Source organism: Eucalyptus grandis, chromosome 8 (assembly GCF_016545825.1).
Source record: "Eucalyptus grandis isolate ANBG69807.140 chromosome 8, ASM1654582v1, whole genome shotgun sequence".
Lineage (NCBI taxonomy): Eukaryota > Viridiplantae > Streptophyta > Magnoliopsida > Myrtales > Myrtaceae > Eucalyptus > Eucalyptus grandis.
Genome location: NC_052619.1, coordinates 62822642 through 62838036, shown reverse-complemented (window position 1 = coordinate 62838036; position 15395 = coordinate 62822642). Strand labels below are relative to the sequence as shown.

At 37.8% G+C, this 15395-nt stretch overlaps 1 protein-coding gene across 1 annotated transcript in view; it reads left to right on the top strand.

The window, feature by feature from the left end:
* The window catches only part of LOC104417704 (putative protease Do-like 14), a 55221-nt gene extending 42121 nt beyond the window's left edge, over nucleotides 1–13100 (top strand). Inside the window, exons 6-9 of the mRNA XM_039300224.1 lie at nucleotides 10846–10994; nucleotides 11955–12195; nucleotides 12837–12911; nucleotides 12954–13100. Of these exons, the coding sequence (XP_039156158.1) occupies nucleotides 10846–10994; nucleotides 11955–12195; nucleotides 12837–12911; nucleotides 12954–13100 (612 nt within the window). The remainder of the gene's footprint in view (nucleotides 1–10845; nucleotides 10995–11954; nucleotides 12196–12836; nucleotides 12912–12953) is intronic.
* Nucleotides 13101–15395: the final 2295 nt, after the last annotated feature.

Below are 15395 nucleotides of genomic sequence, written 5' to 3'. Positions count from 1 at the left end.
AGTCTACATCAAAGACTTCTGTGTCTCTTCCTGAAGCAAAGTTGATGTATGCTATTAACTCAGGCCGGAAGTTTTCTCTCCCGCACACTATTCTTTTCCATATGTACAGAGCGGTGTCAAAGACAAAGGACAATTGCCTTATCCCAGTGCAGTGACCAAGATCTTCGGACATCTGAATATTGAACTGCCACATACTTTTTGTGTTCGAGCGTGTGATAAGATGGTGGTAGGGTTGAAAATGTTAATGAAGATGCATCTGCAAGAACTCTCTAAGGCAATGGAGAAATTCAAAGTGAAATCTCCAGTCCAGTCTGTTTCAAAAAGGAAAGGAAAGGAGGCCATTGGTGCTTCATCGAAAAAGAGGAAAAGAAATCTTATCGTGGAGGAAGAAGATGAGGATGAAGATGATGAAGATCCCACTATACCAGCACTGACAAGAAAAAGATGTTCTGTGTCTTATCCGACAGAACTTCAGCAGAGCAGAGAAGAAGAAGAACAGAGAGAGAAGGAGAAAGAAGCTGAGGAAGAAGGAGAAAAAGAAAAAGAACAGTCTGCTGATAAATCTGGAGAGAAGGGAAATCAAGAGCATGATCTTCACTCTTCCCATTTCGATGTCCTAGAGACAGGGGGAGTTAGCGAGCAAGAGAGGTCTACACCTCATGCTGCTGAAGATCTAAGACAATCTCCAGAAGACCCAGAAGAAGTTCAGGACTCTCAATTGCCTGAAGAAGGTGATACTTCAATTCCAAATTTGCCAGACCAAACAGAAGCTCCATCGTCTGCATACACACCTTCTGAGAAAGTTAATGCCAGTACACAGACGGATGATTATGCAGATTTTCGTAGTATCATGAATATTCTTCTGGAAATGCGTAACCAGATATATGTTTTGGATTGTGAAATCCAAGCTTTGAAGCATGCTGGACAAGCATCTTCAGTCTCTCTGGAAGATAAATTCAAAGACCTCGCTATGCAACTTCAAGCAAATGCCAAGAGTGAAGAGGTAGCTCATCTGCGAAGACCCGAAGAAGCTCGAAGGAGTAGTCCGATCCATTGGGGATTTCCGGATCGTGCACATTCCCAGCGAGACATGACTCTTTTCTCACCCTTTTCAATGCGACAAAAGGGGAGAACCAATTTGAACTTTCATTCATTTTTACTTTGACCTTTGTGGTTATGTTTAGTTTTGAGTATGACTTGAGATTTTGAACTTGGGTATGAATTTGACTGAATTGGCTGTGGATTATGAACTTGACTGGTTGCATTTATTCAAGTGTTGTTATATGGTGTTTCTCATGAAAGACTAACCAATTTTCGTGGATGCGAGTCCGGTTGTTTTATTAATCTTTATGAGTTAGCCATATTGCTTGAAAAATGTTTTGCGAGTCAAAGATGTTCAAATCTTCAAGAAAGTTTTGTCACCATCAAAAAGGGGGAGATTCTTGGAGAAATCTTTCCAGAATATTTTGAAGCTGACAAAACGTTTCTTTCAGTCTAAAGTCTGCATGTTCGGAGACCGTCAGTTTAAAGTCTGAAGACTTTGTTCTCTCGAGACCCAAGACTCAAGACTCAAGACTTAAGTCTCAAGACTCAAGACTCAAGACTTAAGTCTCAAGTCTCAAATCTTAAGACTCGGGACTTAAGACTTTATTCTCACCGACAGTCTTTCTAATCCAGCGTTGAAGGAAATCCAAAGCCGAGGTTTATGGTTGAGGATTCGATCCTATCCTCTGGAATAGATTCTTTGGTTGGATAATCATTTCGGATTCTTTAATTCTTATCTAAGATCGATTGAAGATCCGATGGTCGACGAAATAATTTTGGATTATTCTATTCTTGGAAACCGAGATCCTGATTGTATGGGCGAACAGATTGATGGGCTATCATCGATTCCTTAAATAGCTCGGATGATCTTCTTGATTGATTCCGTCCAACGGGTAGATTGGAGGAATTCCTTTGGTAAGTGCCAACGGCTATGATGGCATGAAGGAGTATAAAGGAAGACGTTCTAGTTGTTTTAAGTGTGTGATCGATAGAAAAATTCCAGTCCGAAGATCCTTGATTGTTAGTTGAGACGAGCGAAATTGTATACGAGAGTGTTTATACTTGGTGACGCCTTGAGTGAGTGTGGTAGATCATCTACACCTAGAAATCAAGGAAGATCAACACTTGTAACAACTCTTTGATCATAGTGGAATCCGGGCAATCGGGCATCGGTGCGGAAGAGTGGACATAGGCTTGAATCAAGCCGAACCACTATAAACCGAGTGTTCAATTCTCTCTTTCCCTTACTTAGTCTTGCGATTGAACTTTTAATTGTTGCAATACTCTAATTGATATCGTGCAAGCTTCGAGAAATTTTAGTATACCTATTCACCCCCCTCTAGGTACTCGTACTAGCTATTTCAGTTCTTTCAGACGCATTTTGGACACCATTTTCAGTCCTACCACCATTTTGTCACATGGTCGAACACAGAGAATTTGTGGAGGCCGAATATTCAAATGTCTGAATAACTTTGACACAAGACCTGGATAAGGAAGTTGGCCCTTGTCCTTCACCACCGCTCTATACATGTGGAACGAGAATAGTGTGAGGAAGAGAAAACTTTTTCCGAAGATTGATGGCGTACATCGGCTTTGCCTCGAGTTTGAAACATCAGTCTTGGAAGTTGATTTCGGTCTGAGGCAATTGATCACAATCTTGTGAAGCAGAATGTTGAACGCACACATCCTTGAGTAGGAAATCCTTCCCTCTATCCTTCTGTCCTTAACAAGTTCCAATGTGACACGAGCTATGGAGACACTGATGGGTTGATATCTCTCTCTCTCAACCCCAATCACATCCGCTAGCATATCCACATCCACCACAAAGTCCTGATCTCGGACACTGAAAGAGATTCTATTCGCATCCAAGAAACTAAGATTTGAATAGAAATATGCAGTTAATTAAGCATAGGCTTTTGTGGTGTTAGAACAAAACTGTTCAAGTTGAAGAAAACCGAACTTTTCCCTCAAATTGACATTCACAGCATCAAGGAAATCAAAATCCACACTCCTAGGGTTTATCACCCCATGCTTTAACAATTTGGAGTATAGATCCTTCTGTTCCTTCGATTTAAACAACTCTGTCCTTTTTCCTCGAATTTTTGCTGCAACACCCATTCTCGGTTGAAATTGGTTGTACAATTTGTCATCATCATTCCCATCTATTTGATTAAATCCCCCAACATGCGGATCACTTGGGATATTTGCAAGGGTTTCTTCTGCCAACCCCTTAGGAGCAATTCCCAAACGCTCCATTTTTCGCAAAAAGATGTACTCATTCCCATATCCCTTGTCCTTAAGAAACTCATTGATGTAGTTCAATGGAGTACCAATCCTCTTTAAAGCACGGTAAAGCTTATAAATAAAAGAGGGCCTTTGAATTTTTACAGGATCTGCGTCTTCAACGATTTCTTCCTCTTGTTGATGACTAGCACCCTGTGGACTAGTTGGTGGAGAATGACGCTGCTGAGAATGTTGTGGGCTCTGCTGCTGACTTGGTGACTCCTCTTCCTCGGTGAGATCAAAGTGAGTAGGCCCCTCACTCATTCGCCGTGGTCCCCCGTTGTGATCCTCGAAGACTTTCTTGAAGACGACATCTTTCTTATTCTTTGAAAGATTCCTTGCTTGACAACTTTTTCTAAGATTAAACAAGGGAGGAAGACAGGAATGGAAGATCAATGCTTTTTAGGGTTTTGGAGTTAAGTGAAGTGGAATCGACTGTATATAGCTTAGTCGAAACAGGGGAATGCAAAACGTCGTAAAGGAAAGTGAAAAGATGCCTCTTAAAAATAACTACCTTTTTCAAAAATAGATAACTGCCTTTTTTAAAGAAAAATTAACTCTTTTTGAAAAGGAAAAATTGCACTTTTCACGGAAATTGAAGATAGCATAAATCAATTATAAATAGATAAATGATCGTACCTTTACGAGATTTAATATAAGAGAAAATAAAATAACTTACAGTCAATAACCATGATTGTCTCGAGTCTCGAGAGTCTCTAGACTTTAACTTCTTCAAGCTTCAAGATGTTGAGTGCAGGAACGGATGATTTCAAATTGATTTTTCTCCAAAGGCTTAGTAAATATATCCGCCGAGTTGGTTCTTTGAGTCAACAAACTGAATCGAAACTTCTCCATTTTGAACATGATCTCTAATGAAGTGATGTCGAATCTCTCTATGCTTTGCTCTTGAGTGAAGAATTGGATTTTGGTAAGATTGATTGCACTTTGGTGTTGTCACGATTAATCTCCGTGCATGAATCTTCAATTCCAAAGTCTCTTAGCTGTTGTTTTATCCACAGAATTTGTGAACAACAACTTTCGAGAGCTACATATTCTGCCTCTGCTATAGAAAAAGCTACTGTATTTTGCTTCCTTGAAAACCAAGACACTATCCTGCTTCCAAGTAACTAACAGGTACCCGAGGTGCTCTTTCTATCAACTCCGCAACGGCTAGATGCGCGTCGAGTATCCAAGAAGAGTAAAGTCTCCCTTTTTAGGATACCAAAGGCCGATGCTTGAAGTTGAAGCAATGTATTTGATAATACGCTTTGCAACACTTAGATGAGATTCTTTAGGGCCTGCTTGAAATCTAGCACAAATGCAAACATTAAACAAAATGTTAGGTCTAGAAGCAATAAGATAAAGAAGTGAACCGATGATACTCCTGTATAACTTCTGTCCTCCTTCATCTTTGTCTATCTTCAAGGAACTTGACATTGGTATATCAGTCTTTTTGCAATTTTCTAGTCCAAACTTTTTGACAAGATCATTAGCATATTTTTCTTGATGAATAAAAGTCCCTTCCTTCAATTGTTTCACTTGAAGTCTAAGAAAGAAGGTTAGTTCACCCATCGTGCTCATTTCAAATTCATCCTGCATAGACTTAAAGAATTTCTTGCACAAACTTTCATTAGAGGATCCAAAAATAATATCATCAACATATATTTGAACAAGCATAAAACTTTTGCTTTCTCTTTTGATAAACATAATAGTGTCTACTTTACCTATTACAAAGCCATTTTGAATTAAAAACTTACTTAGCTTGTCGTACCAAGCTCGAGGTGCTTGCTTTAAACCATACAAGGCTTTTTTCAGTCTGAATACTGAGTCTGGCTTCCTTGGGTCTTCAAACCCAGGTGGTTGTTCCACATAGACTTTCTCATGGATAAATCCATTTAGGAAAGCACTTTTGACGTCCATTTGGAATAACTTGAAATTCTTATAACAAGCAAAATCAAGTAATAATCGAATTGCTTCTAACCTTGCTACTGGTGCGTAAGTCTCGTCATAGTCTATCCCTTTTTCTTGCCTATATCCCTTGGCCACGAGTCTTGCTTTTTTTCTTATGACTTTTCCTTTTTCGTTCATCTTGTTCCTAAAAACCCATTTAGCTCCAATAAGAGATTTACCTTTTGGTTTAGGAGTCAACTCCCAGACGTCATTAATATTGAATTGTCTGAGTTCTTCTTGCATAGCTTCAATCCAGCTTTCATCAGATAAAGCTTCTTCTATGCTTTTCGGTTCTATTTCAGAAATAAGAGCCACAGCACTAAACTCTTCGCACCTTTTAGATCTTGTGCGAATTCCTTCATTAATGTCACCAATAATGAGATCTTTGGGATGATTGGACTTATGCTTCCAGTTACTGGTTGTTTTGTCAGGTTGATGATCACTTCCTTCATTTGAATCTTCAATAACCATTTGTTCTTTGGTCTTTCGAGTCGAGCTGCTTTTTGAGATTTAGACTTTGTAGAGTCCGGAGGCGAGTTCGATTCTTTAAGATGAGTCTCGAACATATTCATTTTGCATAGAATCCTGGAATTTGACATTCATTGATTCTTCCATAGATTGACTCTTCTTGTTATAGACTCTATAGGCTTTGCTTGAGGTTGAAGATCCAAGGAAGATGCCTTCGTCTGATTTTTCTTCAAACTTACCAACTCTATCATTTGCATTTTTCAATATAAAGCATTTGCATCCGAACACATGAAAATATGAAACAATAGGCTTCTTTCCTTTGAATAACTCATAGGGTTTTTTTTTTTCCAGAATAGGCCTTAGAAAAACTCTATTAATAATATAACTTGCTGTTGAAACTGCTTCAGCCCAAAATCGTGAAGAGATGTTACTTTCAATTAAAAGAGTTCTAGCCATTTCTTGAAGCGATCTATTATTTCTTTCCACAACTACATTTTGCTCTGGAGTATATGGAGAGGAGAACACATGCCAAAAACCAGATTCGTCACAGAATTTTGTAAAATCTTGATTTTCAAATTACCTCCATGGTCTGTTCTTATACTCGAGATAACATACCCTTTTTCATTTTGAACATTTTTAGCAAAATTTTCAAAGTAAGAGAAGGTTTCAGACTTACTTGCCAGGAAATATATCCAAGTAAATCATGAGTAGTCATCCACAATTACTAGGCAATATTTCTTACCTCCAATGCTACGAGTTACGGATTTGGTCGAAGAGATCCATATACGAAGCTGCAAGACACGATTAGTGGAAACTTGATTTATTGGTTTAAAGGAATTTCTTACCTGCTTTCCCAATACACATGGTGTACATAGATCAGACTTTTGGTATGATAATTTGGGCAGACCACGAACAAGCTTCTTTGCTGAAATTTTAGCTATCTGCTTCATATTGATGTGCCCAAGCTTTCTGTGCCATAAGCTCACTTCATCTTGAATTGAGATTAGACATTGTGATTCATCTGGTTTCACATCCAAGAGGTAGATATTTCCATGTCTTCGGCCCATGAATGACGAGTAGAATCTTTACTTGGTTCCCGAACATATTCCCTCTTGAAAGTTGATTTTGAAACCGGTATCACACGGCTCAACGATGCGAGCGATTGTAGTTGAGTCATTCCACTAGGGAAACATTGCTTATTGTGAGGTTTCCAATTTTTACATTCCAAATCCCACAATTCTTCCTTTGTTGTTTCCTCCAAATGAGACTTTTCCACCATTTACTTGAACGAGGCTTTATGAAGCAATTTGAATCTCCTGTCATATGTCTTGAGCATCCACTATCCATATACCATTTTACCTTTTTCTTGATAGTGACCTGCATTTAAAAAATAAACTCAAGTTTTCTTTGGTACCCATATTTTCTTGGGTCCATTGGTGTTAGCATGATATGCGGTTTTTGCCCATACTTTCTTAATAGGTTTCCAAACCATAGGACACTCTTTTTCAAAATGATATGCACTATTGCTTTTTGAACATCTGAGAGCATTTCGACCTACTGGTTTTACAAAAATCTTTTTGAAATGATTTTTGTAAGCATCTCTTGTAGGTCTTTGCTTAATTCTTTCCTTCACTTTAGGAAAATCAATTAAAGGAATGGTTTCTACGCTGTCATTCCTAAACCAGATTTATTGAAATAAGGTCTTTGTCTTGAAAGAATTTTCTCAAGTTTCTCGAGATTCTATTGAAAATCTTTTTGAAATATTTGATAAGTCATTTTTTAAAAATGCATTTTCTTTCAAGAGATTATCTTTGCTTTCTTTAAGAGTAGAAACATTCATGTCTAAACATTTCAACTTTTCTTTCAAAACATTTTCCTATTGTTTTAGTGCGAGTTTTCCTTTTTAAGTTCGAAATCCTTTTAAGAGAAGTCTTAAGACTAAAACACAGCTCATTAATGTATTTAGAAACTTTAACAGGGATTTTAAAGTTACTTACCTCAAATTCACTGTCTGAATGCTGAGTCGTCTCGGAGTTTGAATCAATCCAATTGTGCCATCGAGACATATATTGGCATAATCATCATTAGTTTCTTCACACTATGTATCACTCCCGTTTCTACTTTAAGAGCCTTTCGATACTTTTCAGCTTTTCCTTTCTTCTTTCTCGAAGAGGATAGTTGGGTCGATGTGTCCCTTTTTCTTACATTCAAAGCGGACTACATCTTTGTTTGATTCATCATCATCAACGGACTTGGTGCATTGCTTTTGAAAACTCTGTTTCTTTGGATTGAATCTTCTTCATTTTCTGTTTAGCTTTCTGAATCTTCTTATCATGAGAGCAAGCTCCTAATCATCCATATCGTCTTCAGAATCTATGACATCAGAATCATCATTGGATTTTAATGCAATGGATTTCTTACCTTTAGGATCTTCGTCTTCATTGATTCGTTCCACTCCATAAGATTGAAGAGTTCCAACCAACTCATCGATAGATAGTGGCATGATTCTTTGTATATCTCTTATTGAGGTCTTTATGTGATTCCAATCCTTGGAGAGTCCACGCAGTAGCTTATTTACCTTCATGGGATCAGAAATTGGTTGACCTTCATTTTCAAGACCATTCACGATTTCTGTAAAACGACTAAACATGTCAGTTATAGATTCTCCTGATTTCATTTTGAAGGCTTCATATTGACCGAGGAGAATGTTGATTCTGGTCTCTTTCACTCGATCAGTTCCTTCATAAGTGATATGTAATCTATCCTAGACTTCTTTTGCTGTAACACAAGAAGATATTATGTTATATTCAGTAGGTGACAAAGCACAATATAAAGAATAAATTGCTTTTGCATCAAGAGCTTGTCTCTTGATTATTACTTCCTGAGTCATTTCACTTGACTCAACAGTTTCTTTTCCTCTCTCTGAGACAGATGCAGCTTTAGGAGTGATTTCTTTTTTTACAACGTCCCATTCCAGAGGATCCTTTGATCGTAGGAATGCTTTCATCTTATTTTTCCAGATGTTGTAATCCTTTCCATCAAAGTAAGGTGGTCTGGTATTGCTTTGCCCTTCCACCAGCCTTGGAGCTAGCATACTAGTCATGGATCTTTAACTCTGAAATAAAACACTTCAAACAAAGTGAGTACACAAGCTTTGATACCAATTGATATAACTAGTATAAGCACCTAGAGGGGAGTGAATAGGTGTAAAAATGATTTCTCGAGATATGAAAGCAATACTAGACAAACAATAGAAAGGAAGCTCTCCTTTAGTTAACAAAACGAACTATGATCAAAGTAAAGCAAGGAGTAGGGAAGAGAAAATTGAACACAAGGTTTATAGTGGTTTGGCTTATTCCAAGCATACATCCACTCTTCTGCACTAACAGCCCAACGGCTGGATTTCACTATAAACAAAAGAGATGTTACAACAATGCTTTCCCTTAATTTCACAGTGTAAATATTCTACCACACTTCTTCAAGGTATCTCAAAATATAGACTCTCTTTTGCGTACAAGATTTTGCTCAATAAATTAATTGACTAAGAATCAAAGAGCTTCAGACTTTGGAATTCTTCTATCATGCACCACCTCGAACAACTGGAACGTCTTCCTTTTATACTCCTTTGTGCCATCATACCCGTTGGCATTTACCAAAGGAATTCTTCCAATCTTCCCATTGGACAGAATCAATTAGGAAGATCATTCGAGCTATTAAAGGAACATGTTGATAGCCCATCAATCCTACTCGCCCATACAATCAGGATCTTGGTTTCCATAAGTAGAACTTTCCAAGAATACTTCACCAATCATCGGATCCTTAATCAATCTTGATTCGAATAAAGGAATCTGTTATGTCATATCCAGCTAAGAGATCTTCTCCAGTCGATAAGGCCAAATCCTTAATGAAGCACTCAGTTCTGGATAGCCTTTCTTCAACGGATTAAAAATTGTCAATGAGGATAGACTTTGAGTCTTGAGTCTGGTAGTCCGGAGGTCTTCAAACTGTAATAGTAGAGTCTGCAAATCTTCAGACTAGACTGATAGAAATGTTTTGTCAGCTTCAAAATATTCCAAAAAGATTTCTCCAACATGGTGTAGTCTAGAGCTTTCCAAAAATGGATCACTTTTTAACACTTCAAAACAAGAAAAAGGTATGCCATGTGATCATTCTCTTAGTTAGTCGTCCTGGCCAGAAATCTACTGTTACTTTGTTTTTTTCTTCTGTGCGCTAATCGGAAAAGTCTCTTTTTATCTTGCTGATTAGAGGAAGAACGGGTGATGGGTTAAGGAACTGTTATTCATGAGGATGGTATGTAGCTGATGGAAAGGTTGGTGTTTGAGGATGTACTTTGCTGTCCAAATTTAGTGGCTTAACTTCAAGTTTCTCACTTTGTTTTCTTCTCTACCAAGTGATATTTGAACTAATTATAATATCTTGAACTTGACGTAGACATGTAAGCTGCATGTATAGGAAAGGATGGATAAGAATACCACTTTGTCATATTAGTTAGCCTTCGACTCTACTCAATATAATATCATTCTATTACTCTGCACATGAGCATGTAACTGGAGGGCATAAAAAAAATTGCTCTGCCAGTATCTGCACGATTCATGGAGTTTTACGTGCACATATTGCTCCCTCAACCCAATGTTGATGAGAAAGTAACTCTGAAGTGCCATTTTTTTATATTCTTCTACCAGCACTATTTTTCAAGGCCCCTTTCTGGGACTTGGGTTATATTGTGTTTTGTTCTTAAATGTGACCGTGATAAAAAATAAATAGTTGTGTTAGAAAGCCCAAAACCCAGAAGTTTAAGTTATTAGATGGAGGGTGACTACTTGCACATAAGGGGAAACCGTATCTCGTCATTAAGTGGGCCATCTATCTGTGAAGCTACCACCTTTCACCTCCTAGATGATGTTTTGAATGCAGAATTGTAGACCGTAAATAACACGGGCTAATCAATAGAAGTCAGTGATGACATTCGTGATAAATTCACATGCTTGCGCTTTGTCCAATTTAATCTAGGTCTTTTGACATAACAGTACCTTAACTTGACAATAAGTTTCCGTCTACTTTTTTTTTTCTTTTTTTAAGGGAAATTCTGGGGGTCCTCTTTGCAATCTCGATGGAGAATTGGTTGGTGTCAATGTTGAGACAATGAAGCCAGATAAAGCATTTGGACTGAGCTTTGCTGTACCGGTTGATTTTATTTCAACAATCTTAAAGCCCTTCCAGAGTTGTCAGTACATTCTATTTTGGTGCCTCATACCAGCTTGATATGTAAACTTTTGTTAGCTGGGTTCAGTCTTATGTGGAGGAGGCCCAATGAGTTGCAAGCCCAAAAAGGGCTTGAGCCCATATGATAAGTTATATGAGAAAATATGGTTTCTCACTATCTATATAAAGAGGTAGCTGCAAAAAAGGAAACGGTAACAAGAGAAAAAGAGAAAGCAGAAAATCTGAGATTTGGGGCAATATCTAATTTACATCAAGCTGGTGTCAGAGGTCGATTCGTGGTCCGATTGAGCTGAAATTTTGTTAGCATGTTTGTGGCGCAATTTTATCGAATCTGAACGGTTTGATTTTCGTTTGAAGCTCCATACATCAGGTTTTTTGTGGATTGATCAAAACCTGCGTTTTTGATCAGATTTATCCTTGATCTCTTGTGAAGTTTATGTGTATTGCCAAGAATTATATTCTTGAGGTCTTTGCTGCTATGTACCTCTAGTATTTGCTAGAGAAGAACAATTTTGTTGATAATGAAGAATTTCGGGTGGACTCCGGTCCCGTGGTTTTGATCTTCTCACATCGAGGGGGGTTTTCACGTAAAAAATCGTCTTGTGTTCACGTGTTTGGTATTTATTTTACTCTACTATATCGATTCCTATTAGGTTTACACAAGAGGAGAGATTATTTTATTTTGCTGCGTTGATTCGATATTGTTTGAATTGTTACCGTTCTCCCATCAACTTTGTCGTGAACTTTTCAATCAGTATAATGATCAATCGTCTCCTATCCTCCTTTATATAATAAAAGAGGTGACTGATTTTAAAGCAAGTGTTTTATTGATATTCTGATGTGCATTGAGCAGTCGGGTCATTTCTATTGCATTTCTCTGCGAGAACTCCAGGTGTTAAGTGGAAAGAAATAGTTCGATGACCTCTGTAGTTTAAACTTAAACAATTTCTTTCCTTATTGATCAGTTACTATAATGGCCTTGTGAAAGTCTTCTGCAGTATTCAATCTCGGAACTTCCCCAGTACAAATTATGATATTTCAAGCATATTATCTTCACCTAGGCAACAGATGGTAACTTGTTGCAGGATGCCTGTACAAGCATATTTTGGATGGGTGATGTGGAACGTCAGCGAGGAGAACTACAAAACACTTAAACAACGTTACCCCACATTTCCTAAAGCTGAAGAAGGTGTCTTTGTACAGAAGGTATGTCTTTCTTATTGTCTTCTTCGGCAAATCTGGAAATGTTCTCATTTTATTCCCTTTTCAATGATGTCATTAGTGTGCAAGAAGAGCGCCCCCAATTCTGTGCATGAATTTGTGGTTTTGGGAGGAGGGCGCTGTATGGTGCATGGCCAAAATTTGCTACTGTTGGATACTATATTGCTAAGGTCCCTCTTAAGTTTGTTTAACTTGTCGTCTTGCTTTTTCTTTTGTCCTCTCTATTTTCTCGTGAAACATGCTATTTGAAATTATTCATGGAAAAACCTCGCCTGGAGAAAATGTTCCATCAGATAAAACAACATCAGTTGTCAACTGTGCTATGATAAGAATCATACTGTATATGTGACATTGAAGCCACGCTGGTGCTGCCATTTCTCTGTGAAAGTACTCTGAAGAAAGCTTTCTTCAGGGGACAACTTATGCTGCATGCTTTTCGAGTATCATTGGACTAGTAAATTGTCGATCCACACTTCTTTTGACAATGAAGTTGAAATTTTGTGTATTCATGGAAATCCGAAATCTAATGTCATTATCTTCCTGTAATGGTGTCAAGCTAGCCTTTTTAGACGATGCATTCTTCTTGCTAAAATTGTCGGTTCCTTACATATTCTTATCTTCGCCAGGTAATAAAAGGATACCCTGCATATCGTGCTGGCGTTCAAGATGGTGATGTCATCGTGGATTTTAATGGAAAAAAAGTTCGCCATATGAATGACGTAAGAGTTTTCTTGATCTAACAGGCAAAAATTTTGATTCAGAAGTTGTTTACTTGGCACATTGAGCAAATAATAAGTGGAACCCTGGAATTGTTTATCAAAGGTCTCAAGAAGTGCGTAACGCAATCCATTCATTGGAATGAATTGCTCTCGAATTTGGTCTATCCTTGATGCGAAATGAGAAAGGCTTCAAAGGCCTGTGACTCTCTACATGAACTGTGATCAACAGTAGTTTCAAGATGAGGAATCTTGGATGGAATGCAAGATGATAGAACGAGGAGATAAAGTACAGATTATCGATGGATGTAGAACGAACGTAGAAAGTTGTTCGCTACAAACTTAAGTGTCTATAGTGAAAGGGCTAGTAAGAATACCTAGAGGGGGGTGAATAGGTATAAATAAATTTTTTGCAAGATTTAATGAAAGTAAGTTGTCTTTAGAAGATAATAGACTGAAGATATAATCAGCTATAAGTAGTTATATAAAGTTATGAATTAAAGTAAGGAGTTCAGGGAAAGAGAATAGAAATACAAAGTTTATAGTGGTTCAGCTTAGTTCAAGTCTATGTCCACTCTCTCGCATTAATAGCCGACTGGCTGGATTTCACTATGAAACAAAAGAGATTTTACAGTCTCACGTCCTTGACTTCACAATGTAGAAACTCTACTACACTCTTCCAAAGTCTCACAAGTGTTTGCTCTCTCTTTTGAGTACAAATTTAGCTCGTTAATTGAAACAACAAAGAACTAGGAAGCTTCAGACTTTGAATTTTTTCTTTCACGCACACACTCGAACAATTTGAGAGTCTTCCTTATATACTCCTCCATGCCTCTACAACTGTTGGCACTTTCTAAAGGAATTCTTCCAATTTACCCGTTGGACAGAATCAATCAAGGAGATCTTGAGTCGTTTAAGAAATGTGATGGTAGCCCATTAATCCTGCTCGCCCATACAATCAGGATGTTGGTTTCCATAAGTAGAACATTCCAAGTATACTTTGCCTTTCAAGAGATCTGATTATCCGAATTGATTCCAATAAGAATAATTGATCATAAGATGATGCTATATCCAGCCATAAGATTTTCCATAAACCATACAAATCGAATCCTTGAAGATAAACCCGCATCTGGATAAGTCTTCACTCTTTGGTCTAGAACCTGTCAGTGAGGTCAGACTTTGAGAATAAAGTCTGGCGGTCTTTAGACTTTGACAGTAGAGTTTGGAGTTCTTCAGACTATAACACTTAAGTCTGCAAGTCTTCAGACTAGACTTTTGGAAAGGTTTTGTCAGCTTCAAAACAATAAGGAGTTTTCTTTAACAATCTCCCTCTTTTGGATGGTGACAAAACTTTCTTGCAGATTTGAAAATTTTTAACCTGCAAAACAACACTTAAGTAGAATATGATATCTTATATAAAATAAGTTGATTAGGACCTCGATAGCATTGATTCTGCAACCACAGAAAAACATGTTAATCCTGCACAATAAATAACTATCCAGCCACAATCAAAATCACACACTTAGTTGTTGCGAACGTAAAAAAATTCAAACCCAAATAACATTTAGAAGTCTAAAGTATACCAGTCCAAAAGTACCAAAATAAGTACCAAAATAAGTACCAAACAAAAGACAAGTCAAATTCAAATATGCACAAACTCTCCCCATTTTTGTGATCAACAAAAAGTGGAGAAAAACTTTAATAAGAGTCGGGTAAAATCAAGGCTGTTTGGGGATGCGAACAATCTGGAAATCCCCCATAGACTTGACAATCTCCTCCAGCTTCCTTAGGTCCTCCTTCAGTTGCTCAATATCCTCACCCTTTGCAGTGGAGTTGAACTTGAAGCTTAAGGGCTTGTACTTGATCATGTAGAGAGATTGAAGTGGCTTAATGTGCTGACTGCATGTTCTGAAATTCACACTCCAATCCATAAAGCTGAACTTTGATCTCCATAAGAAACTCGAGCAGTCTCTTAAAGTCTGCTGTATTATTTGTTTGAGTACTAGCTTCAGCACGTGTAGTTTGAGGAGTATTAACTGATGATAAAACCTCAGTTGGAACATCTAGACTTGGAGATGATGCCTTAATACCAGCTTCAGGAAATTGAGATGCATAGACATCCTCTGGATTGGCAAGAGAACAACTAACATCATCACTAGTAAAAGCAAGTGAAAAAGTACCTCTTTTGTCAGCAACCCCCCTGTTTCTATGCCTTTGGGTGGAGAAAAGTATTTTTCTTCCTGTTCTTGCTCTTCTTCAGCACCAAGGTGATGTTTATCTCTTCCTTCTCCAGCAATTCCACTTCTTGACTTCTTCGAGTTGACACAATGTGGGCTTAAGAGAATCATCTTGACCCTCTTCTTCTTCTTGTTCTCTTCCTCTCTTTCCTCTGTTCTCCTCTCTTCTCTTTCTTTGTCTCTTTACTTCGTCTCTTCTCTTTCTCTATGCTCTTAGTCCTTTGGCCCTTGA